Source organism: Leptodactylus fuscus, chromosome 7 (assembly GCF_031893055.1).
Source record: "Leptodactylus fuscus isolate aLepFus1 chromosome 7, aLepFus1.hap2, whole genome shotgun sequence".
Taxonomy (NCBI): domain Eukaryota; kingdom Metazoa; phylum Chordata; class Amphibia; order Anura; family Leptodactylidae; genus Leptodactylus; species Leptodactylus fuscus.
In genome coordinates, this window is record NC_134271.1 from 117,276,311 (window position 1) to 117,300,632 (window position 24,322).

A 24,322-nucleotide genomic window follows, 5' to 3' on the forward strand; every position below is an offset into this window, starting at 1 on the left:
GATGCGTCAGTAATATTTACTTGAGCCATAAATTCTACATTTGCAATTTAATTGTGACTGTTAGGGAGTTAAGAAATGTATGTCACATGTTCTTTTACTTCTTATGTAGGCTTGCAAAGAATTATTTGTTGAAATGTAAACCATTGACTAGTATTACATCTTTCTGACAGTCTTTCTTGCTGCCGGTGTGTGAAGCTGCAGCCATGCGCAAGGTGCTAAAGGTGTATGAGCAATGGATTAAACAGAAGGAAAAACCCTTGTTCATGCAAGAGCCTGAGAAACCATCCGCATTAGATGAAGGCATTGTCATATCTGTTATATCTGAGCGCCAAGACGGTTCCACTGGGACTTGTGAAAAGGGAAAAGATGAGGTAAGACTTAAGAAGTTATAGGTTTTCTATCAGAACATTCTCAAGATACATTGGTGCTTGTAAATGGGCTGTTGATTTCTATCCAGCTGCCATTTTTCCAGCCGGTATGTGAGGATCAGATTATGGATCTAAGAGCACCCAAGAGAAAGCCACGTTCTGTAATTTGCTAATATGTACAGGAAGAAAATTCAAGGTGGATTAACTTTTACGCCACAGATGTCTTTTTATTTTTCTGCCTCATAGGACACACTGGCAGTTCCTCAAGGTCATGTCCGCACCTCAAGTTGGTCAAAGTGTCACCAGGACTCCAGTAACAAGCTATCAGAAGCCGACCTATTGGATAGGAATGTGAAGGCTGGTTCTCAGGCTGTGTATCAGGTATCAAGTCCATTTGATTCTATGTCATTCATGGATGGAGCATTTCTCTATGCTTATGACACATTGGTTTTTTATTTTATCTGTAGGTTTTTATTGTAAATGCTGCAAATATCATTTTGCTTGAGCCAGCAAATGACAACAAGACTATGTTAAATGAACATACAGACATGTGCAAGAGAGTCCTGAACATCTATCGTTACATGGTGGTGCAAGTCTCCATGGATAAGAAGACCTGGTAATAAGAGCAACCGTAACATTTGCATTTGCAATATATACAATATATTTGCATACCATGCGTGTTGAAATAAGGAGCTTCTAACAATAGCGTGATGTAGAACATTACTTGGATAGGCTGCATTATATTATTCTCCATTTATCACTATAAGGAAAGTGCACAGTCAGAGTTTTCACACTTAACATCCCAAACACCATTTTCTCAGCCTGTGTTCCAGTTCTTAACACAGAGCCTGGTTGGAGTCCTCCTTTAATAGGCGTCAGTCCTTTGGTTACAGAGTTTAGTAAGGTCTCAGCGCTGAGACTCCCAACACGAAGAACTTATGCTATCGCTTTGTAGAAGAACGTCTTTATGATAGGTCCACATGTACAAATTTTCCATAGTGGTTTTACTATGATAGATTAAAAAATTTTTTCAAATAATCTTTCTATTGAAATTCTAAACCTATACAACAGAGCATGAACATGCACGATGTCCAAATGATTGCAAGAGAATAGAGGTGAGTGAGTAGTATTTGATCGAATACTTCGCCGCCATAGGCGATGCATTTAATCCCTTTGTGTTCAGCCGCTTACACGCATACCTATGGCGGTGAGGTATAAGATCGAATAATACTCTCATATCTCTACAAGAGAGCAATAGTTATTATACAGAAAACAGTAAAAAGTCAAATTAAATTCAATACCTACCTCACCCTCTCACAATCATCACCTGCCCTAAAGATGAATCAGTTACCCCAGCAAGATAGTTACTAATTAAATTCCACACATCTCGTATGTAAGTACAATACCAAAAATTACAGATGTCAGTATTCGGTTGATGACACTTTGTATAAGGATACATGGAGTTTCTTGACATTTTGGACCGTTTAAACGGCATGATGTACACTCTTTGAAAGATCTTGATAGGTACAGAGATATATATATATTTATCCCAGGGGGCAACACGGTGGCTCAGTGGTTAGCACTGCTGCCTTGCAGTGCTGTAGTCCTGGGTTCGAATCCTGCCAGGAACAAAATAGGGCTCACAATCTACATTTAAAAAGAAATAAATAAATATATATTTTATATATATATATATATATATATATATTTATCTATCCCAGCTACATGTGACATCCAATAACTCTTTCGTTATATTACTACAATATTAAAGCTAGCAGTGTTAATTATTGGTCACATCCATTTGTTCCTCAGGTGCTGTACTATGGCATGACCACTACATGGTGTACGGAGCTTCTGCTTCATTCTCCATACACTGTATAACTTAATCGCTAGTGTAATCCGCTGCTTGCTAGCGTGCCAAGTCTTAAATCCCCACCAATCTGACATTGATGACCTATCCTACGGATAAGTCTCCAATATCAAGTATCCCCCGTCCCTCCAAAGCCTGGAGAACCCCTTAATGTTGGTTACCATTGTGTTGTGTTCAGGATGCAGCTGCTGCTGGTTATGCTCAGGGTCACAGAGTCTGTGTTGAAGATCCCACCACAGGTTCTGCAGCAATATCAAGGCAGGAAGAATCAAATTTTGGCCGGACGATTGGCAGGACCCCTGTTTCAGGTAATTGATGGTGTGGAACAGTCTAAAGGAGTTGATGTGATATGTTCCACGCTGTCCGCAGATCTAAGGACTGCATGACACAGGGCTGTGGAGTTGGTTGGCCAAACCATTGACAATTATTCCACAACAGATTCTGGCTTCTTCATCAATGGTTACCAGGCGTGATCAGACGGGAGCAGCAAAGCCCCTCTAATTCACATAAAAAGCTAGTGATTGAATCTTATGGAACTACACATGCAACAAAATATACATCTAATTTATTGTACAGTATTAATAATTGTATAATTAAAAATAACTATTATAACTACCCCCAAAACTGGCTCTGATTCTGACTGACTTCAGCTCCACATCCCCAGTGTCACACTCTTTGTTGGGTCAGTGGTTGGCTTCCTCTTGTAATATAATGATGGTCAAGTGTATGAAGACGGAGGTTCTAGCAACTATGGCCAATAGTCTTTTTCTGGTATTTTACCGAACTTTTGATGTATGGGCTGAAGAAGCTGCAGAACTCTATTGATATCTATCTTCAATCTGTATTCCTTTCTTATATTTATGGCATACATCCCTCTGGGACTCACAACATCTGCAGATCAGTGGGTTTCCAACCCCTATCCATCCACACCGAGAAGTGTCTGCACATGTATTCTCCTCTCTTCCATGCACAATTGCTCATCCTCTTCTCCATTCATTCTCCCCTTGGTTCCAGAGGCGTGAACAAATCGATCAGATATTTATAGCCTATCCCACATATATGTTGTGCACATTGGAGATGGGAATACGCCTTTGTGGTGTGCTCACAAGACTCCTTCTCTTACCAGTAAAGTATAAAGATTTAACCTGTTTCTTTAGCCTTATGTGTTCTCACACCGTGTCTTTCTTTCTCCTCAGACCCTTATTGTGGCCTGGATTAAGTCCAGCCTTCATGTTAGTGTTTCCCGAGAACTATGGGACGATTTATTGGCGGTTATGTCCTCATTGACTTACTGGGAGGAGCAAGCCACAGAATGGGCTCACACCATGGAGACGTTAACCAAAGTACTAGCCAAGAATGTCTACCATCTTGACTTGAATGAGTTGCCATTAGACAAGCTAAGCGAGCAAAAGCAGAAGAAGCACAAGGGAAAAGGTTAAAAAAAAAATTCTGCTCGAAATTTCAAAGTAATACTCCTTTCACATGGCTGAAGTGCAGACTAATGTTCTTCACTGTAAACTTAGATGCGTTGTTTGAGATTAACGTATAAAAGTTTTAATGGCAAAATAATAGTTAAATTGTACCTTTGATTTCTGATATGTCAGTTTTGACTGGTGTGTCTACTCGGCTACTCTTCGGAAAGGTGGGGTTAGTGATGTATGGGTTAATGACAGTATATGGGTCTGCTATTGTCTTCTCGGAGAACCAATAAAACCCATTCACTAATGCCACGAGGGGATGCCGGTACACCGCATTGGCATTCCGTCACGGCTAGCCGTGCAGTATGTTCACACGTAGAATCCATTTTCCGCTGTGTGAACATACCCTAATTCTGCTCCTTCATTTGGAAGGCTTGTTGGGGATTCTTTGCTTGTTAATATATACAAAAAAAAAACAAACCTGTCACAAAGCCTTTGGTCTCTCCCCAAATAAATGGGATCATGTAGCTGATATTTTGCAATGGTGTTATCCTCTCAGACTTTGTCTTCTCTGTTATGTAGGAGGTGGCCATGAATTTCAGAAAGGTGCAGTGGATAAGTCATTCTCACGAGGATGGAGTAGAGAACAACCCGGCCAGGCTCCGATGCGCCAACGCAGTGCCACTACCACTGGATCACCTGGCACTGAGAAAGCCCGGAGTATCGTGCGGCAGAAAACCATTGGTATGTGAATATTATAACATCAGTCATGATTCCATTGCTCATATCAGTCCATAACTTCACTGGTGGCAGGATTCACTGCTAGGCGATAAGCCGGTATGTTTTAATTTGGTAGAATCTAGATGGAATTTATATCAGCAGAAGGTGTTGGTTAGACCATTCTGTGTGTAGATCCCATCCTTTATGTGAAATCCAAATCATTTCAGTGTGCAGAGCTGCCTGTTATTTTCTCATTTCAGTATATAAAATATAGTGTGATCTAGCGTGCGGTGCTTCTTAAAGCGGACCTAAACTCTTGGACAACTTTTAGTTTTCATGAATAAATTTTATATTATACTTTATTAACAAATTATGTCTCCTTTCTGTGAAATCCTGCATTTTTCTCTTTCCCTTACTTCCATATTGAGTGCAGACCCTGCTTCTCACTGTGTATTAAGAGGAAATGGGGGTAGAGAGGAGTCACTTGAAAAGGCTATTTTTCAGGTATTATAAAATGGAGAAACTTACTTTTGGTGTCCTATGAAAGAGGAAATTCTCATGGTCTCCTGATACGGATGCAGTTCTATTACTACAGTCATGGCCAAAAGTTTTGAGAATGACACAAATCTTATATTTTCACATGATCTGCTGCCCTCTGGTTTTTATGTGTGTTTGTCAGGTGTTTTTTATCACATACAGAAATATAATTGCAATCATATTATGAGTAACAAAAGCTTATATTGACAGTTAGAATGAGTTAATGCAGCGAGTCAATATTTGCAGTGTTGACCCTTCTTCTTCGGGACCTCTGCAATTCTCCCTGGCATGCTCTCAACCAACTTCTGGACCAAATCCTGACTGATAGCCGTCCATTCTTGCACAATCAAAGCTTGCATTTTGTCAGAATTTGTAGGTTTTTGTTTGTCCACCCATCTCATGATGATTGACCACAAGTTCTCAATGGGATTAAGATCTGGGGAGTTTCCAGGCCATGGACCCAATGTTTTGTTCCCTGAGCCATTTAGTTATCACCTTTGCTTTATGGCAAGGTGCTCCATCATGCTGGAAAAGGCATTGTTGATCGCCAAACTGCTCTTGGACGGTTGGGAGAAGTTGATCTTGGAGGACATTCTGGTCCCATTCTTTATTCATGGCTGTGTTTTTAGGCAAGACTGTGAGAGAGCCGATTCCCTTGGCTGAGAAGCAACCCCACACATGAATGGTTTCAGGATGCTTTACAGTTGGCATGAGACAAGACTGGTGGTAGCGCTCACCTCGTCTTCTCCGAATAAGGGCTCGTTCACATCTGCCTTGCCCTCTCCGTACTTGAGGTTTCCGTTTCCTGCCTAAAACAGAGCAGGAGACGGAAACCTGCAGGAGTCTCTCTCACCCATTCATTTGAATGGGTGAGAGAGATGTCCGGCCGTGAGCGGCGGTGAGCGTTTTGCGCTCTCCGCCACGAAACCGGGTTTTATAATCCGGACACAGAGTCGGACATGCAGTACTCTGTGTCCGGCCTAAAACGCTCACGGCCGGACCCGGTCTATGGTTTCCGTCTTCTGGCATGCAGAAGACGGAAACCATAGAACGGAGACCGTGAACGCAGGTGTGAACCTAGCGTAAGCTGTTTTCCAGATGTCCCAAACAATCGAAAAGGGGATTCATAAGAGAAAATGACTTTACGCCAGTCCTCAGCAGTCCACTCCCTGTATCTTTTGCAGAATATCAGTCTGTCTCTGATGTTTTTTCTGGAGAGAAGTGGCTTCTTTGCTGCCCTCCTTGAGACCAGGCCTTGTTCCAAGAGTCTCCGCCTCACAGTGCGTGCAGATGCACTCACACCTGCCTGCTGCCATTCCTCAGCAAGCTCTGCACTGCTGGTAGCCCGATCCCGCAGCTGAAAAACTTTTAAGAGACGGTCCTGGCGCTTGCTGGTCTTTCTTTGGCGCCCTGGAGCCTTTTTGCAACATTGGAAACTCTCTCCTTCAAGTTCTTGATGATGCGATAGATTGTTGACTGAGGTGCAATCTTTCTAGCTGCGATACTCTTCCCTGTTAGGCCATTTTTGTGCAGTGCAATGATGACTGCATGTGTTTCTTTAGAGATAACCATGGTTAACAGAAGAGAAACAATGATGCCAAGCACCAGCCTCCTTTTATAGTGTCCAGTGGTGTCATTCTTACTTAATCATGACAGATTGATCTCCAGCCCTGTCCTCATCAACACCCACACCTGTGTTAATGGAGCAATCACTGAAACGATGTTAGCTGGTCCTTTTAAGGCAGGGCTGCAATGATGTTGAGATGTGTTTTGGGGGATAAAGTTCATTTTCTAGGCAAATATTGACTTTGCAAGTAATTGCTGTTAAGCTGATCACTCTTTATAACATTCTGGAGTATATACAAATTGCCATTAGGAAAACTGAAGCAGTAGACTTTGTAAAAAATTAATATTTGTATCATTCTCAAAACTTTTGGCCATGACTGTAGACTGCAACTACGACCATTGATATATCTGGAGCAAGTTTCTCAGTTTTATAATACCTGAGATATAGCCGGTTGAAGCGACCCTCCCCCGCCCTCATACACAGTACACAATGAGAAGTGGGGACTGCTGTTAATAAAGCATATTACTAAAATTATTCATGACACACATACTGCAAGGAAATCAAAAGTTGTTTGAAAGTTTAGTTAAACTTTAATAAAAACATTTTCCCATTCTATGTAAATGAAACTTACACACTGCATTTTTTTTATACCGCTAGAGAGCCTGAATTCAGCGCTATGTGCCCCAGGTCAAGATTTTACCGATACCTCTTCACTGTCAGAAGGGCGTTTCTGACAGTCTAGCCGGGCTGTGAGGAACGACCCTCCTGACAGTACTGTCCATAGCCCTGTACTGTCAGAAGGGGCATTCCTTATTGCCCAGCCATGATGCTAAGGGCGGTTTCACACCTGCGCCTGGTCTCTGCTTTGTGGGTTTCCGTCTTTTGCCGACAGGAGACGAAAACCTGGCAGACAGTGTCTGCCCATGAGCGTTTTGTGGTTTCCGCGGCCGTCGGCTTTCCAGTGGTATATAAAACCGCATGTGCCTGAGGACATGAAAGGTCCTCTTTAAGCTCAAAATACATGCTATTAAAAATATCAAGCTGGTTAAAACTTTCTGATAAACCTTTAGTTTGACTGTCTCACATTCTTTTAGATCTCTGCTTGCTGTCAGAGAATGCAAAATTCTTTTTTTCATTCAAAGGGTTAGAAAGTTCTCTGATAACATTCTGCGTACAATGTACCAGAGCTTTGCCAGTAGAGCTATAGATCTAGAATAGGTTCTCAGTCTTTGAATGTAAATTGTGAACATTTCTCTTCATTGTTGGTAATAAATATAATGCAGTGTATAAGCTTTATTTACCTGGAACTGGCCAGTTATTTTATATATGGAAATGCATTATCACAAGATGCAAATCATTCCATAGCAATACTTTAGTGTACATTTATTAGTTGTGCACCTATTCTAGAAAGCTTTTAGTATTCTTTGCTATTAAAGGGGTCCTCTACATTAATGGCCTGTTAATAGGATGTGTTCGGTCCCGTTCACATGGGTAGCGGAAGGGAGGATTTTGGCACTGAGAGTGACGCGGGGAGCCACATCACTCTCGGGCCAAAATCCGCCTGCCATGACTGTCGCGGCTTCCGACAGTCGCGGCTTCCCCCTTCGGAATAAGTTCAAATGAATGGGCTGACTCTAGAGGATGCTGCCATGAGGCGGATTCCGCGGCTCGACAAGCTGCGGATTCCGCCTGAAGAATGGGCAGTTTTCTTTTTTTTTCTATGAGCAGTAACATGCTGCTAGCGGAAAAAAGAACACCTAGTGGTCTCCATAGACCACCATTGTGAGGGGGGCGGATTATGACGGGGATTCCGCACCATAATTCGCCCCCTCTTTGCCCGTGTGAACTAGCTTTTCGTGTGGGGTTTAAGACTCCAGGACCCTGCTGATCAGAACAATGGAGGTTTTGCACTCTTCCCCCTCATTGTTCGGATTGGCGGTGGTCACAGAGTGTAGACTCCAGCCTATGAAATATAAGACTGTGGTAGAATAGTGTTAGAGTTTCTGAGAACCCCCTTTAGTTATAACTATTACCCTGGGGTATTTCACACTGAATGCTCCTACCCCTACCTAAATAATCTAGTTTTGTAGTCACTTGTGTCCCAGTGTGTCACTCATGCAGACATAATCTGATGATGGCATGGTTCTCCCTTACCATGCAGTATTAACAATATTGAATTCTTAAAGGGAGTCTGTCACCATAATCTAGCAGCGTTGCAGCTCATTACTTTGGAGCAATGACAGCATCCTCATTTCTCCAAAGATCTTAATTTGAATATTGACAAAATCAGCAATATCTCTGCAGCACGGACTCCAATTCACAAGAAGAAAACTCAGTTTGATTCAGGTGACCATAGCCTATCAATCTATGATATGATGGGTTATGATGACAGACTCCCTTAGTAATATTTCTTGATTATTGTTTTATGAAAAGTCACCCAGCATCTCATTTAAAGGGGTTGTTCCATAATGTCACCCTTTTAGATGCCCACACATGTAAGAGTAAGATTGGGGTTCATCAGGCCCAGCTCTATTATGTGTATGGGGTGTGCCATCTCTCCCTTGACAGATCATGCCAGGTTAACCGAGGATTAAGCTTAATAAATTGTAATATACAAAATCCTCCAGAGGTGTCTAGAGCAGCTTAATCCCCTCCCTTAGACATGTGATTGCTAATGTATGGGGTAGGGAGGTTTCAGTAGGATCAGTTGACAGCTGTTGAAGGTTTATGGGCACCGGAGACCCTATGCACATGGAGGAATCCAGCCCATACATCGGCCAGATTTCGCAGGCAGACTCAATGCTATATAATGTCAGAAATCCCTCTCTCATCATCGCTGCATTGTCCTATACTGTATATAGTATACGAAATTAGAACTGCAGTGAGTGAGGGACTCCTGGCATTGTATGTCACTGTGATGCAAGGACTAAAATCTGGCTGATATTCAGATTGGATTTTCCAGTTCGGATCCCTCTGTGTGCATGGAGCCTTAAAGGGCATGTTTTGTTTTCCTCTCTCGAAGTCGTACACACAGTAGTCTGTAAAGATACATTTTGGGGTCCCCTCATTTGGGGGCAAAATTGTCAGAAAAAGAGTGTTGTACTCTTTCACAGCCTGCCTGTTGGTATGACTTCTGCATGGAGGGACGACCAGGTTAGAGCTATACTACACAGGAGAGCATTCAGAAGCTGAATATTTCCACTAGTGCCTCATCTGCTTTCCATGTGTCATGCATCAATGTGATTTTACTGTTTGTGGTATATTTTTCTGTTTTTTACCCTTCTCTCTGTTTTGCCATTTTCTTGTTTCTCCGCCTGCTCTGTAGATCCACCGCCACATGTCTGTCCGTCTCCATAAGAGCACACAATGTTGTAGAGTTTCTCCATGTGCATATTTTCACTTTCTGCTGCTTCTTGTGGTTTTGCTGCACTCTCATCAGTCATTTCTCTTTCCTCTCCGGTCCCTCTTCTCCCCGATCTCTCCTGTCTTTCTGTCTTCTTTTTTAAAGCCATGAGGAGCCGATCCATTGGGGACAGTGCCCTGCCATCAGCCTCTATCCGCAGCGCTAAAAGTGCACCTGTCCTGATCCATCCTTCCAAACCCCTTCTGCCTGATATTGTTCTCACTCTGCTTTCCGATGAGCTGTCAGGTAGTGGCACCTCTGTCTGCACCCCTTCCCACTGTCTGCAGCCCCCCTGTATTCACACAGAAAAGAGGAGAGCATTAGACTGTGTAGAAAGAGAAGGGTGCAAGCTCTGCGCTTATTCCCTCTATGCACGTTCTCTATTCACTGCTATCAGACATTCTCTGACCTCCTTATGGCCCAATACTTGCAGCCTGTGATGGTGACTGTAAATTTCCTACTGGTCACATTATTGCAGGAGACCAACCATTATATGTCAGAATGCAATCGGACCAATAACGTGAAGTACCTGATCTCAGGGGGTGCAATCACTGTGACCCAGACAGATCAATTACAAGAGCAGGGGTCCCCAAGTCATCTTGTGTGAATGGGTCAGTAGTGTGCATGTATGACCACCTCTCCATTGACTTCTGTACTCGGCTATTTCTGTGCCGTTGAACTGAATGGAATTGTGGTTGGCATGTGTACTACTGCTTTGTTCATGTAAGGGACCAGGGAAGTAAACTGTTTCATAGTAAACTATGCTTAGATATATTGGGGCATATTTACTCTGTTATTCCTCCTGGAAATGAATGAGTAAATTGACAGCTGGATTTAAAGGGGTTATGCAGGGAAAAATAAGGCTTACCAGTATGTTCCGTGCACTGGATAAACTTTGCTACCAATGTACTTGGTCCCCTGACCATTTTTTTTTAACCGGACACAAAGTCCTGCATGTCTGACTTTGTGTCCAGTTATAAAAAACGGTTTCACCGCGGAGAGGTACAATACACTGACGGGCACTCACTTTTCAAACCCATTCACTTGAATAGGTTTGAAAACCGACTGCAGCGTTTCCGTCCCCTGTCCAGTTTCTCGGGGCAGAAGACGGAAACCCTGCAGGATTGCTTAAAGCGCGCACGGGCGCAGATGTGACCCCGCCCTCAGCTATGTTTCCATGCAGAACACCTTTAACCATTCCATAAAGATCAACAAAACTGACAGCTCTGATTTAACTTAAACACAAATCCCTGTAAAATTTTGATGAGTTTCCCTTGACAATCTTCCTGCATGCAAGTTCTGGTGTCATTTCCAAGCCACGCTGTAGTACTTGGTGTATTCAGTCTGGTTCAGTCACCTTATTTAGGTCTCTTGTCTTCAATTGAAATCGTATAAATGACAATACACCTGGGATGCAGTGCACCATCCAAAGGGCAAACGTTGTGAGAATGTCTGATATGCACTATTAAAAATGCTGTTTTTGCACTAACTTGCCATGTTGATTCATTTACTTCTGTGCCTATGACTTGGATATGCTAATCTTTTATTCTAGCACCATGTAAGCTCGAGGTCTGTCGCCTGTACGTTACAGGACGGCTCTTAGTTTTCACATGAAATGATTTGTAAATGTATTTTTATGCCTTTCCAACAACTTCTATCACCTTTACACAATGATCCATGCTGCAAACTCATTTTCGCCGAGGGTTGCATCAGATTTATGGTTGTTTTTAAAGGGCTGTTAGTAATTCTTCGACCGTAGCTATGCCAGTTTGTAGCCCGTTGAAGGCACCCATAAGGCTGATGTTATTATAATGTTAATTACACATAGGTAATGTTGTCCTAATTATCTCCCCATAGGTAATAATGTTCTATTCGCCCCCACATAGATATTGGTGACACCCACAGGTAATAGTTCTCCCCATCCCACCTCAAATTACATCACAAACAGTCCAGGCCACACAACTCTGGTGAATTCGATACATGCTTCTTTTTCCTGTAAAGCCCTGAAGTGGCACCCGGCTGTGCACCTCTTCTATTGTCCTGCAGGCTACCCTGTCACTTGTATTATAATACCGCAAACGATACCATAGAGCGGGAGACATCATAAATGGAAGGACATTAAAAGAGGTGCACAGCTGGGCGCCACATCAGGGCTTTGCAGGAAGAAGAGAGAAGTATGAAATTCCCTACATCTGGAGACTGTAGTGTGGCGAGGGGGCTTATGAGGCCACCCAGTTAAGGAGCCCTATACTGTCTTTAGAAGGGCCGCAGCACTCTGCAGCTATAGAGTACTGGGGACCTTCTGGCTGCAGACGTGACAAATTGATGTCACTTAATGTGGATTACTAGCCCCCAACACATAACATAGCTCCCACACAGTATATGACCCCCACATAGCCATATGTTAGGCTGGTACCTTTTGGATTGTTGCAATAGGTAGCGGCCAATAATTTACTCACCTATCCACGCTCCTGTCCAGGGTGCGATGTACCAGACACTGAAGATCTTCAGGATGTAACAGCCTGGTGTTCTCCAATGTTGACAATACATGGTGGAATTGTAGTAGTTCTTGGGATCGTAGGCTCCTGAGAATAATCCCGATAATAGGGCTATAACCACAGATCTTACAGATATTTTGAGACAAAGCTCAGCGGATCTCTGCCTTCTCTGGTTGTCTGCCTTTTCTATAAACACAGACATGGCATATTAACTACTAATGGGTATAGTGCTGAGAAAAAGAAATCCCATATACATAAGTCATAACCCATCAATCCAAAACGGACGCTTACCACAAATAGCGTACCACCATATACCAAAGAGTGGAGAATACAGAAAAAGGTGGTACTCAAAATAATCAGAAATATGTTTTAGAAAAATATGAAAAATGTTTATTGAAGATTAGAGTAGAATTTGAATACCTCGCTCCATAGGAATGCATGTTAGCGGCCGGTGCTTAACCCGTTGGTCTTCGGCCGCTTCCATTCATTCCTATGAGAGCGAGGTATTCGAAACTATAGTTTCGAATAGTATTCGCTCATCTCTATTGAAAATACATATCTCATATAATACAAGATAAAAGATAACAAAATACAATATACAACGTTGCCAGACTGACAGCTACAGACAAAAAATGGGCAAAAAGTGATGGAAATGGTTATATTAGCTAAACAGCAGATATCAAATATATTAAATACCGTAAATGTATTCAGGGTATACAACACCTACCTGTGTGGTCTAAGTAGAATACATGGCAGACCAACAAGTTCACAAGCAAAGAAAATAAACAAATTACCTATATAAGTATAGAGAACCTAGTCCGAGTAACAAGTGGCATCCAAATATGCTATAAGGAATAGGTCACATAATACTAAATACTGCTCAGCATTACCATATGTGGACACCTCCACAAATAGGAGTACATGCCCACACTGACAAACGTCAGATGCCTTTGACCATTGACCTCTGACACTGCCTCGATGCGCGTTTCGGCATGCAAACCTTCTTCTGGGGGTGGTGTCGTGGACTCAAGGATCACCTGGAAGTCAGTGCATTGGGAGCTGATGTCTTTATAGCCAGGGAACAAGGATTTTAGAATGCAGACTACTAGACCTCCCTTTTACATCATTGTCAAATAGAAGTCCTTTCACTTTCACTTCTGAATTTCAGGCTGGAATGAGTGCGATCAGCTAAAACTCTGCACTCGTTTAACCTGCCTTTATATTTCCCCTTATATGTCACTCGTAAACGGAGGCAAAGCCTGGAGGGCCACTTTACACTAAATTACTGCTAGTATTTCTAGTACTAGTACCTGAATTATTATATTTTTGAGGACCCCCAGGCCAAACATTCTAGGTGCCTCAAATATTAAAAGCATTTTATTTTAGGCCTTTACTTACGCTAGGTTCACACTAGCGTTCCGGTTTCCGTTCGGGTTGTCCGGTTAGGCCCCCCATCTCAAACAGAAACCTTAAAAAAGTGGTTACCTTCAGAGACTCGTGGGTGGGAAAAGGGCAAAAAATGGGGATTCAAATGCTGGACTTTTCTCTCCGTATTTTTAATCGGAATGGGGAACAGAATACCCAGTCGGAGACTGAGCGGAGGTGTGAACCTAGCTTTAGGCCTCGTTCACACGTGGCACAGGACCGAGTATTTTGGTCATGATGCTGATGCAGGAAGCCACATCAGAAATGGACAGTCTCAGCTTCCCCGCTCTGGAGTAGGCCCAAATGAATGCGCCTAGTCCGGAGGTTGCAGTCGCGAGTCGGATACTAGGGCTGAATCAGCTGCGGAATCCGCCTGAACAAAGGGCAGCTCGTTTCTTTTTTCCGTGAGCCAGAACATGCTGCGCATGGAAAAAAGGAAGCTAGCGGTTTACATAGACCTCTATTATGAGGGGGAGGATTTTGAGGTGGATTCGGTGTCAGAATCCGCCTCCTCTTGCCCCATGTGAACGAGGCCTAAAAGTGGTTGACAGGCTTTTGTCTCGATTGGTTGCTAAAGGTTACAGCCATAAATGCAGAAACTTGTCAACCGATCAAGACAAAAGATTGTCACCGCTAAGATGGCTCCCAAAAATCTTTAAAATTCTAGAAATTTTATGTTATTTATATTTGCAAAAATGTCTTAACTTTTGTCTACAAATTTATATTTAGCTATGTTCATGGGAAAACCCTTTTAAGGAATAGTAGTCATTAGGATGAAAGACTTGCCAAATGTGACCACTAGGTGGCAGAGCAGTTTCACTTATCTGTTGTATATCTCCAGTATAATCCATTGCACAGAATTAGTATCAACTAGAGATGAGCGAGTACTGTTCGGATCAGCCGATCTGAACAGCACGCTCCATAGAAATGAATGGATGCACCTGGTACTTCCGCTTTGACGGCGGCCGGCCGCTTAACCCCCCGTGTGCCGGCTACGTCCATTCATTTCTATGCGAGCGTGCTGTTCGGATCGGCTGATCCCAACAGTACTCGCTCATCAATACTATCAAACAGATCCTGTGTTTGTTTTTTTTGGGGTGAATGATTAGCAATCTTCCTGACACCATGCGGTTTCACACTCTCTAATAAGTGTCACTATAGGCTACAGTTCTTGCTCTGTAGAGATCACTTTTCAATGGTCAAAATATCACAACAAAAGGCAACACTTATATCCTAAAGCTAGGAGCGGATAACACAGGATCACATTACTTTGATAGTAGGTGACAGGGACATCTCACCTCCTTCTTCTCACTGCACACTTGTCACCATTGCCCAAATCATAGAGCATGCCCACAACACTTGCCTATAGAAATTAATATGTAGACTGTAAATCTGATCCTGAACGTTTCTGCCGATATTAACCTCAATTTTTACTAGAAGTATTAAGGTTTTGCCCTAGCTTTTGAGCCAGTTGCCTACCTCTGCATGCTGACATTTTTGTATAGGCCTGCATACTAACATCATGCCTCCCCAGCCCGGATTGTTAACCCTTATCTTCCAGTGCCTGCAATGAAATGTATTGATCGTCTGTGTATAAAGAAGTAGTGAAACTTTGTAAAGTTACCTCTCTTTCACCTGAATGTCATTGTTTTATCATGACATGACTTCTTTCTACACAGCTTTGAGATCTTACCAACAAAGTAACATTTTATTTTTTCTGGGTTGTGCAAATATAAACTGTTTACAATGTTTTTTCTTTTCTGTCTGTCAGAAATGGATGATGCCCCCGTCCATCCACGAGTTCCCCGAGTAAGGCATTATTCGCAGAGCGAGGAGACTCCTATGGAGACCTTTGGAGGAGCCAATGAGGAAGCATCAACTTTACCTCGCAGCAGCAGCACATCTGACATCTTGGGACCCATTGCAGCTGAGAGAGTGAAAGGTGCAGTGTCAGTCGCAGACCATTCCTCCCCTCAGACTTTGGACCCCCCTTTTGCTAACACACACTGTCAGGAAGCATCCCTAACACAGCCGGATGGCAGTATATATGATCACCTTTGCCAACTGACTGGCACAGCTGAATTGACAGATGCAGAAATTGAGCAGGGCTGGTATGAGGAATTAGAGGGAGGAGATATTTTACCTTGTTTAAGGGGGTATATAAAAGAGCCAACTGTGCAAGGCGATGGGATGGAAAAAAGGAAGGTGGATCATAAAACAGAACACCTTGATGAGTCAGAGTTGTGCACTAAAGGAGAGGGTCCTTCAGTATTATCTGAGGGGCTCCATCACATACACAGTGATAGTGGTTCAGGTATAGAAGGGCATGTAGTTAGGAAATCTGGTGGATTGAAGGTACCTGGTAGGGTATCCAGGGACGTTCACGTGAGGATACAGGCTGATGCAGAGTTATGCGAAAGTAAATCTGCCCTGGAGCATGGTGACCGGAAGAGAGGTCTGTTTAGACAAGCCGCTGCGGCAGAGGAAGATGAGGTACCTGATCTGCAATCATCTGGCGGTGAACATGGGGCCAACATAAAGAACTTGTGTGAATCTGTCACGCACAAGGCCAAAGCAATTCGCCGGAAACGCCACACTGTGCAGGTCTCTTTCCGTCCTTCAACTGAGGCCGTGCTTTTCTACAACTCCATGGAGAACAAAGATGCCCCTTGGAAAGTCAGGCTGCGGAAGTTAAGTGGTTTGACTTCAAACTCCTCCATTGTCGTAGATACAGGGAAGCCCACGGCATATGCTGCCATGGGTGCGGTAAGAGTAGCGTCAGGAGTTAGCCAGACAAGTATTGACCAAACTGATCTTCCCTACCCGCCCTCACAAGTTCCAAAGGAATCTAGCCGCACCAGGCCACGGTCTAGCAGTCAAGAGAGAGCCTCTTCTCATGCGTCTATAGGAGGCGTATATAAATCTGTTGTTCATGCTCTCTCAAAACCTAAGGCCAGCGTGTCCCTGCAGAAGCAGCAAAGGACGGCAGCCGAGGCTCCACTGAAGGACCTGTACGGTCATGTAATGGGCTATTTTGGAAGGAAGGCAGCAGGTGAGATCCTTCAGCCTTGGGAAGTGTTCCCCGAGCGCACGCAAAGATGCAGCACCCGTTTGGCTTTGTATTGCAGCCGAAAAAAACCCAGCTGCCAGCAATCAGGAGCTTCTTTTGGGATGACTTGCCGCTTCTACCTCACCCATGCCTCGTTGAAACCCTCTCTGGGATCTTTGCATGTGACTCCCTTGTGGCTGATATAACCTTTCTGAAAGTGTTGTACCTCCCTTACCTTTTTCGGCATCTTTGCTTTCTGTACTAATAACACCCCTCCCTGTGAGGTGAGTGCTGTCACTTCCTGGCTATTATGGCATTCTCGCTTGATAGCCAGGGATCACTTCTGTTCATTGTTTTGTCCTGCGGTCGTCTCGTTTTGTTGCGTGTAACTACTCATTGGTTACACGGTGAATTGTGGGGGGGGGAGGAGTCGTGTCATACATGTATGTAATGGTTACGTCAGCCTGTCCTGGTATCACCACTAAAGTGCATGATGCAGGTATATCACATTGCCAGCACCCTCAGAGAACACCAGGCATCAGGGGCATTAATCAAGTACTCCAGTTTCTAGTTAAGTTTGCATATTGAAAGTTTAGACAATTTTCCACTATATTTTCTGTATTATGTCACAATGTTCAAGATCTCTGATTGCTGTCATTTAGTAGGAACCTCTTTAGACTTTCACCAGAATCTAGCATATCAATCCAGCCTCTCAAATAGATGGGTGAGGGTCACTTGAGTCAAGCAGTGGCTTTCCCTTGTGACGTGGTGCTAAACCTGATGCAGAGCTATTGCATTCTTTTCCCTAGTCTATCCTAGCCATGTGATGAGCACCCTGGTACATGACTTGGTACAGTTGGGCTATGTTCACCCATAGGGGGTACGCTGCAGATGTCCCATCTGGATTTTTGCTGGTTATGAGATCTTCTCCTTGTATAGAGCCATGCACATGCATGACTAGGAAGGTTCGGACAACAGAGGTTCTCGGCCTGGTCATCTGTGATAAAAGGAAAATAGGGCTAAACGCACCTAATGACATGAATGATTCTATGAAAAATATCTCACAAGGGATACAAATTGGCTGTGAAAGGCTGGAGGGAATCAGCAGAGTTGTGTAAATATAGCCTAAAGGTCCTTACTGTATGAGTGCAAACAGAGATCTTGAAACTTGTGATGAATTGATTCAGAAAGTAATAAAGTATAAGCCATAATACTCTTAAAGAGAACCCGTCAGGGCTATTTGGGACACTAAACCACCCACATTTCTTTATGCACTAGGAGTTTAGTATCCCAAATATCCCTGTTGTAAAGCCATGCAAGCCTGCACTACAAATAAGAAAGCTTTAGGCCCCTTCACACGGCGTAAGCGCGCCGCTCATTTAGACAAGTATACACGTGTCCGAGCGCGTCACTTCAAAACAGAGCCCATTGATTTCAATGGGAAGCGCGCGTATGAGCGGCGCGCTTACGCCGTGTGAAGGAGCCCTTATACTCACCCTGCCGGTGTAAGTCAGAGCTGTACATGACGACTTCAGTGTGTATGTGCCACTACTCAGGCGAATGTGCAGTGAGGCCGGGGTGTATGTCCTCAGCTTCACTGTATAACCCCATAGGCATTGGGAGCACCAGAGATAAGTCCGATGAGACTCAACTCTAGGTACTAGTGTTGAGCGAGTAGTATTCGATCGAATACCTCGCCAACATAGGAATACGTGTAAACCGCTGAACACCAAGAGGTTAAACGCTTCAAATATTCGATGCATTTAACTCCTTGGTGTTCGGCTGACTACACGCATTCCTATGCCGGCGTGGTAATCGATCGAGTACTACTCACTCAACACTAGTAGGTACTAATAACTTTTTGGGTTTTTCTTTAATGCATTCATGGATGTTTTTCAAACAGGGTGATTTGGAACACCAAACTGGTCTATAAGGAGCTGTGGATAGTTTAGTGTCCCAAATGAACTTGACAGGTGGTAGGCAAAAGTATACAGACTGGCGCCAGGTAGCACTTTTTTTTTTTTTTTTTTTTTTTTTTATGTAGATTGTGAGCTCCATATAGGGCTCACAATGTATATTCTTTTTTTTTCCTATCAGTATGTCTTTTTGTAGTATGGGAGGAAATCCACACAAACACGAGGATAACATACAAACTCCTTGCAGATGTTGTGCCTGGCAAGATTCAAATCCAGGACTCCAGCGCTGCAAGGCTGCAGTGCTAACCACTGAGCCACTGTGTTGCCCCCAAAGTCACACCTATTCGACAGCCAGTCACCTCCAGAGTAAAGACACCCGATGCTGATCCATCCACACGCCTGTCCGTGCTGCTGGTGTCTTCACTTACACCGTTACTCATTTATTGACTATTGCTAGTTACTTGACACGGTTTGGCGCGGAAACCTGTAAAACGGCACCGCAGCTAACAGGAGAACAAGGAGTAATTGATAAATAAATTAACAATGTAAATGTAGACACTGGTGGCACAAGCAGAATGCACATTGGGTGTCTTCACTCTCATTGGTATACATGAACTTTGGCCGAGCTGCCTGTACATTTTGGGGATAATAGTTTTTCATTATTGACTGAAGGCACATCATTATATTCTGTGATCTTATATCTCTAGTCACCTATAGTGAGCAATGATCCTGATGCCTGCTTTGCCATCCATTTTTTTTTTCCTGCATGTGATTCATGTTGTCATGTACATACCATGCGTTATGAACCTAGATGGTGATATGAGAACAGGCTCCTAGATTACAGTGTATGTCCACCTTTGTGCAATGTTTCACACTCATGCAGTATATAAATTGAATTTTCATGGAAAATATTGTATTACATTATTTTTACAGGACCTGCATATAATACTCTAGAGCTGCATTCACAATTATGTAGACTTAGGGGCGTTCACACTACAGTCTGTGTCCGACAGGTAGTGTCCGTTCAAAATCTGGCACGGACATTAGGAGCGGACACTAGCTGTGTCCGTGGCACCTGTCATTAATTTCAATGGGCATCGGGTGCGCTCTTTTGCACTCCCTGCCTGTCCTTAACTGTCCGTTTGTAAAGATGTCCGACTTTTGAAGCAGACAGAAAAACCCGTACGAGATTTTGAACGGACACTAGGAGCGGACACTACCTGTCGGACACTGACGGTAGTGTGAACGCTCCCTAAAGAGCCAAAAACATTCCTTGGGGGGGGTTATTGAATAAGCCAGATTCTTAATTTTCACCCATTTATTACTTATGACAAAGTTGTTTTGCCTCATCTAAGAAAGAGTTGGAATTTGCTGAAAAAGGAAAAGGTTTGCAAAGAAAAGGTGAGGTTTTAGATGCGTCAGTGTATGCTGGAATTGTACCAAACCTCTGGCACAAAGTAAAAAGATTGATAGGTATGTCTAATTAATTAATGTGTACATAACTAAGGGCTCGTTTCTATCTCCTGCCCGAAACTGGACAGGAGATGGAAACCTGCAGTCATTTTTCAAACACATTCATTTGACTGGGTTTGGAAAGTGTCTGGCCGTGAGCGCCGGTGAGCGTTTTGTGCTCTCCGCGGTGAAACAGGTTTTTTTTTACCGGACACAGAGTCGGACATGCAGGACTTTGTGTCCAGTCAAAAAGAACAAAAAACTGTTTCGCCGAAGAGAGCACAAAGCGCTCACGGCCAGACACGGTCTGCCAGGTTTCCGTCTTCTGTCAGCAGAAGACGGAAACCTGAAAACGTAGATCGGGCGCAGGTGTGAACCCTGCATAAGATGTTTAGACAGTTCTTTCCCCCCTGATTGGCATCCTGGTGTTTTATATGGATTATAGTCTATTTGAAAAGCTGCCAACATTATTGGGACTCTACTAATCCTTTACTGGTGTGTCTGTCAACGCGCTTGTAGTCCGTTTCCAATAACAACCAGAAGGATTTTGAATGCAGCTGTGATATCTAATACAGGAAATACCATATATGCAGGAACTGAAAACCATAAGTAATATAATACATTTCGCAACTTTCTGAAGATTATATCTACATATAACTTATATCTGCGTATAAAGTGTGAAACCTTGCTTTAGGGTGAACGTGGCGTTAAGTGCGTCATTTGTGTGTGTTTAGTGCCTTGTTTTACAGTGTTGGTAATTCATGCTTTCACAAGTTCTGCGGTTTCAGACCAATAATATATGTTCGTCGATATATTAAATTAAATATTCTCCACAGTCATAACATAACATCATATCCAGTCAGGCATTATACAGCGTAACAAGCAATGATGCATCCAAAACGCAAGGATCTGTCAGCTCTCTGAATATGTCTTATGTACATACTTGCTGTACAGTTTTAGAACATCTTTACTTAGAACTCCACATTCTGCCGTCCCTCTCTTATTCCTCCTGGAAATGTATAATTGACAACTGGACACTGGTACCAATAGCGTCTATAGACATTAGACGGAAGTAAGTTGTTGGTTGAATGAAAAAATCATCTAGTGAATAATTGTTTCACTGACCAGGCCATACACATTTTAGCCCACGTTGGCCATTATAGTCATTCTCATTGGCCAACCTTAGAGTAATCTACATGGGAAAGGAGGCAACTTATTGATGAATGGAATGGTAATACCGATTGTCAGTCTGTTTATTCTTTTCTAGGAGGATTAACAGAGGAATGGTACCAGGTAGATGTCTAAAATAAAATCTGTTCCAGCATTGTCCTTTCATGGGCAACAGACTATTTACTAAAGCAGACATGATGGGAGAGGTCACAATTTGTGATGTACTTAAAGGGTTTTCCGGGACTTCTAAATTGATGACACATTGGTCGCAGGATCTGATTTCAGCTCAGTCCCATTCACACTGATCATCTGGTTGTTATACTTCTGTCTGTCTTAAATTTACAACAATCCTAAAGATAGGTCCTCAATTAATATGCCTGGAAAACCCCTTTATAGATGATCTCTCCTAAAAAGTCTGTCAAGATAACGTAAAATAATCCTTAAAGGGATTCTATCATTAAAATTGTGGTTTTTTACCACGTCGGAATAGCCGTAAGAAAGGCTATTCTTCTCCTACTTTTAGATGACTTCTCTGGGCCGCCGTTCGGTAGAAATCCCGGTTTTTGTTGGTATGCAAATGAGTACTCTCACAGCTGCGAGAGAACTCATTTGCATACCAACGAAAACTGGTATTTCTACGGAATGGCGGCGCTGAGAAGACATCTAAAGATAGGAGAAGGATAGCTTTTCTTAAGGATATTCCAACGTGGTGGCAGAAAAAATAAAATTTTAATGATAGAATCCCTTTAATAATATGTTATCCCTCCTGAATATCTACAAATAAATTGACCACCAGGTATTACCATTGCACACTACCTTTATACAGTCCGTTGCTATCTAATCGGTATCGGGCTTCATAGGGAAACACCCCTTTGGCAAAGGGAACGGTAACACCCAGTCGTCAGTGTATTCAATAATATTCAGGAAGAAAACTAGAGGAATGGCACAGATTTGGGGAAAAATAATTGGAGGAATTGCCCATTTCATAGGAAATACACATATTTAGAGAAGCGGCTATTTCAGGAGAGATGACAGATCCTCTTTATGTACTGTATGCAGTTTACTAGATTGGTTGTGTTCTGGTACAGGTACCCTGCAATGCAATAATCCATGTGTATAGATGCTATATGTATGCCACCAGCCAGCTCTTACTCTATGTACTGCTTGTTTATGTACACTACACTACCATACACTATGCCATTGGCTTTCACGTGGCTGCTTTTCTTTTTAGTCTTGTCATATCAATCGGGCTACGAGTTATTGAGTCTGGAAACCTTTATAACAAGTTTCATGTAAACACAGCTTAATGGAGGTATACCACAAATGAAACAGCGGACTGATCTGTGAGGTTCTGACCACTGGGACCCCCACTTATAACTAGAATGGTGGTCCTAAGTCCATCCATCTGAATGGAGAGGCGGCTGCACATACTTGCTCCTTCTCCATTTGTTCCTGTTTAAGTATGGGTTGAGTACAGCGCTCAGCTTTTTCCACCGCCCTCATCAACACTGCTTGGCCTGCACTACATTTAGGGCTAGTTCACATGGGGCACAGGACCGCGTATTTTGGTCCTTATTTTGATGTGGGAAGCCGCGTCAAAATAAGACCAAAATGCGCCTGCCACGACTGTTGCGTCTACCGACTGTCGCAGATTCCTGCTCCGGAGTAGGCCCGAATGAATGGGCCTAGTCCAGAGGGTGCTGTCGCGAAGCGGATGCGCGGCTGACTCAGCTGCAGAATCCGCCTGAAGAAAGGGCAGCTTGCTTCTTTTTTTCTGTGAGCCAAAACATACTGCTCACGGAAAAAAGGAAGCTAGTGGAATCTGCCCCCTCTTCCCCTGTGTGAACGAGTCCTTAGATTCTTCTTAACTGTGATTTTACAGTGAGGTGGGAACAGAGATCTAGTATCTAGAGATTGGTGGAGGTTCCTTAACCGCAGGGCCCCAGTGATCAGACATTTATTAGGTGACAACTGTCTTTTTCCAACATGCTGAAATATCTCCTTGACCCATCTCTTACTTTGAGGTACGGCAGGGTCAAGGTGAATAACTACTTATAGAGCCAAGGAGGGTAGGAGAAAGTGTAATAGTCATGATCCCATTTTTTAGTACGATCACAGGTCTTAAGATAGTAATAATATCAGTAAGGGTGGCCATACACATTGGATTAGACTCTGACTCTCCACCCCTTCCCCCTTCTGAAGCAGATATTGTGGGTGGGGGGATAAAGGGAGAACAGTGAAGCATTTGAGTGTAGCATGCCTGATGTGTTGCTTTTGAGGCGAGTTATCTGGTAGTGGGATTTCTCCCCTTTCCCTTTATAAAACATATGTCCAGGATTAAACCTGCACATTATTCAGAGTAGTAGGGGTGATCAACCATCACTTATATACATATATATCCATATTTACTATCCTTGTGTATAATGAGGTGAGTTTACATAAACCAGCAGTACCTGTCACATTGTCACTCATGTCACCTTGTCACCATCACACTTGTTATTGCCACATATTACTGCGCAAGGTATTGACGCTGAAGCCATGTGCGATGTACGACGTCACTCACACCAGTGTTTGCTAGCATTTGCTTTGAGTGTTCCCTGTTGTTACAGAGTTTGTGCGTCTCGGAGGGAATGCTGGTATCTGGGAAAAGAAATATAGCCTGCCTTATCTTAGACTATTCACTACCTGTAAATCACTTTCCTAGAGATCATGGAGGAGTTCTGTTATCATATAGAGGCTTAAAGGGGTTTTCCAAGAGTTAAATATTGATCAGGGCAATAAGTCACACAGTGGCTGTACTGAATATTGCAGCTCAGCCCCATTCTCTTTGCCTGAGGCTGGCAGAGGAGAAAATACTCCTGACGGAGGCAATCTGAAGAAGCGTATTGCCTCTCATCTGTAAGATATCCGAACACACTGATATAAAATA

At 43.1% G+C, this 24,322-nt stretch overlaps 1 protein-coding gene across 5 annotated transcripts in view; it reads left to right on the forward strand.

The window, feature by feature from the left end:
* Positions 1 to 24,322, forward strand: part of RALGAPA1 (Ral GTPase activating protein catalytic subunit alpha 1) — a 138,040-nt gene that overhangs the window by 39,358 nt on the left and 74,360 nt on the right. For 2 of the 5 annotated variants that reach the window (XM_075282853.1, XM_075282854.1), the window contains exons 11-18: positions 171 to 371; positions 615 to 749; positions 836 to 984; positions 2,417 to 2,546; positions 3,435 to 3,672; positions 4,239 to 4,400; positions 9,989 to 10,129; positions 15,578 to 16,858. In XM_075282853.1, the coding sequence (XP_075138954.1) occupies positions 171 to 371; positions 615 to 749; positions 836 to 984; positions 2,417 to 2,546; positions 3,435 to 3,672; positions 4,239 to 4,400; positions 9,989 to 10,129; positions 15,578 to 16,858 (2,437 nt within the window). The remainder of the gene's footprint in view (positions 1 to 170; positions 372 to 614; positions 750 to 835; positions 985 to 2,416; positions 2,547 to 3,434; positions 3,673 to 4,238; positions 4,401 to 9,988; positions 10,130 to 15,577; positions 16,859 to 24,322) is intronic. The other 3 variants (XM_075282856.1, XM_075282855.1, XM_075282857.1) reach the window with 3 other exon arrangements.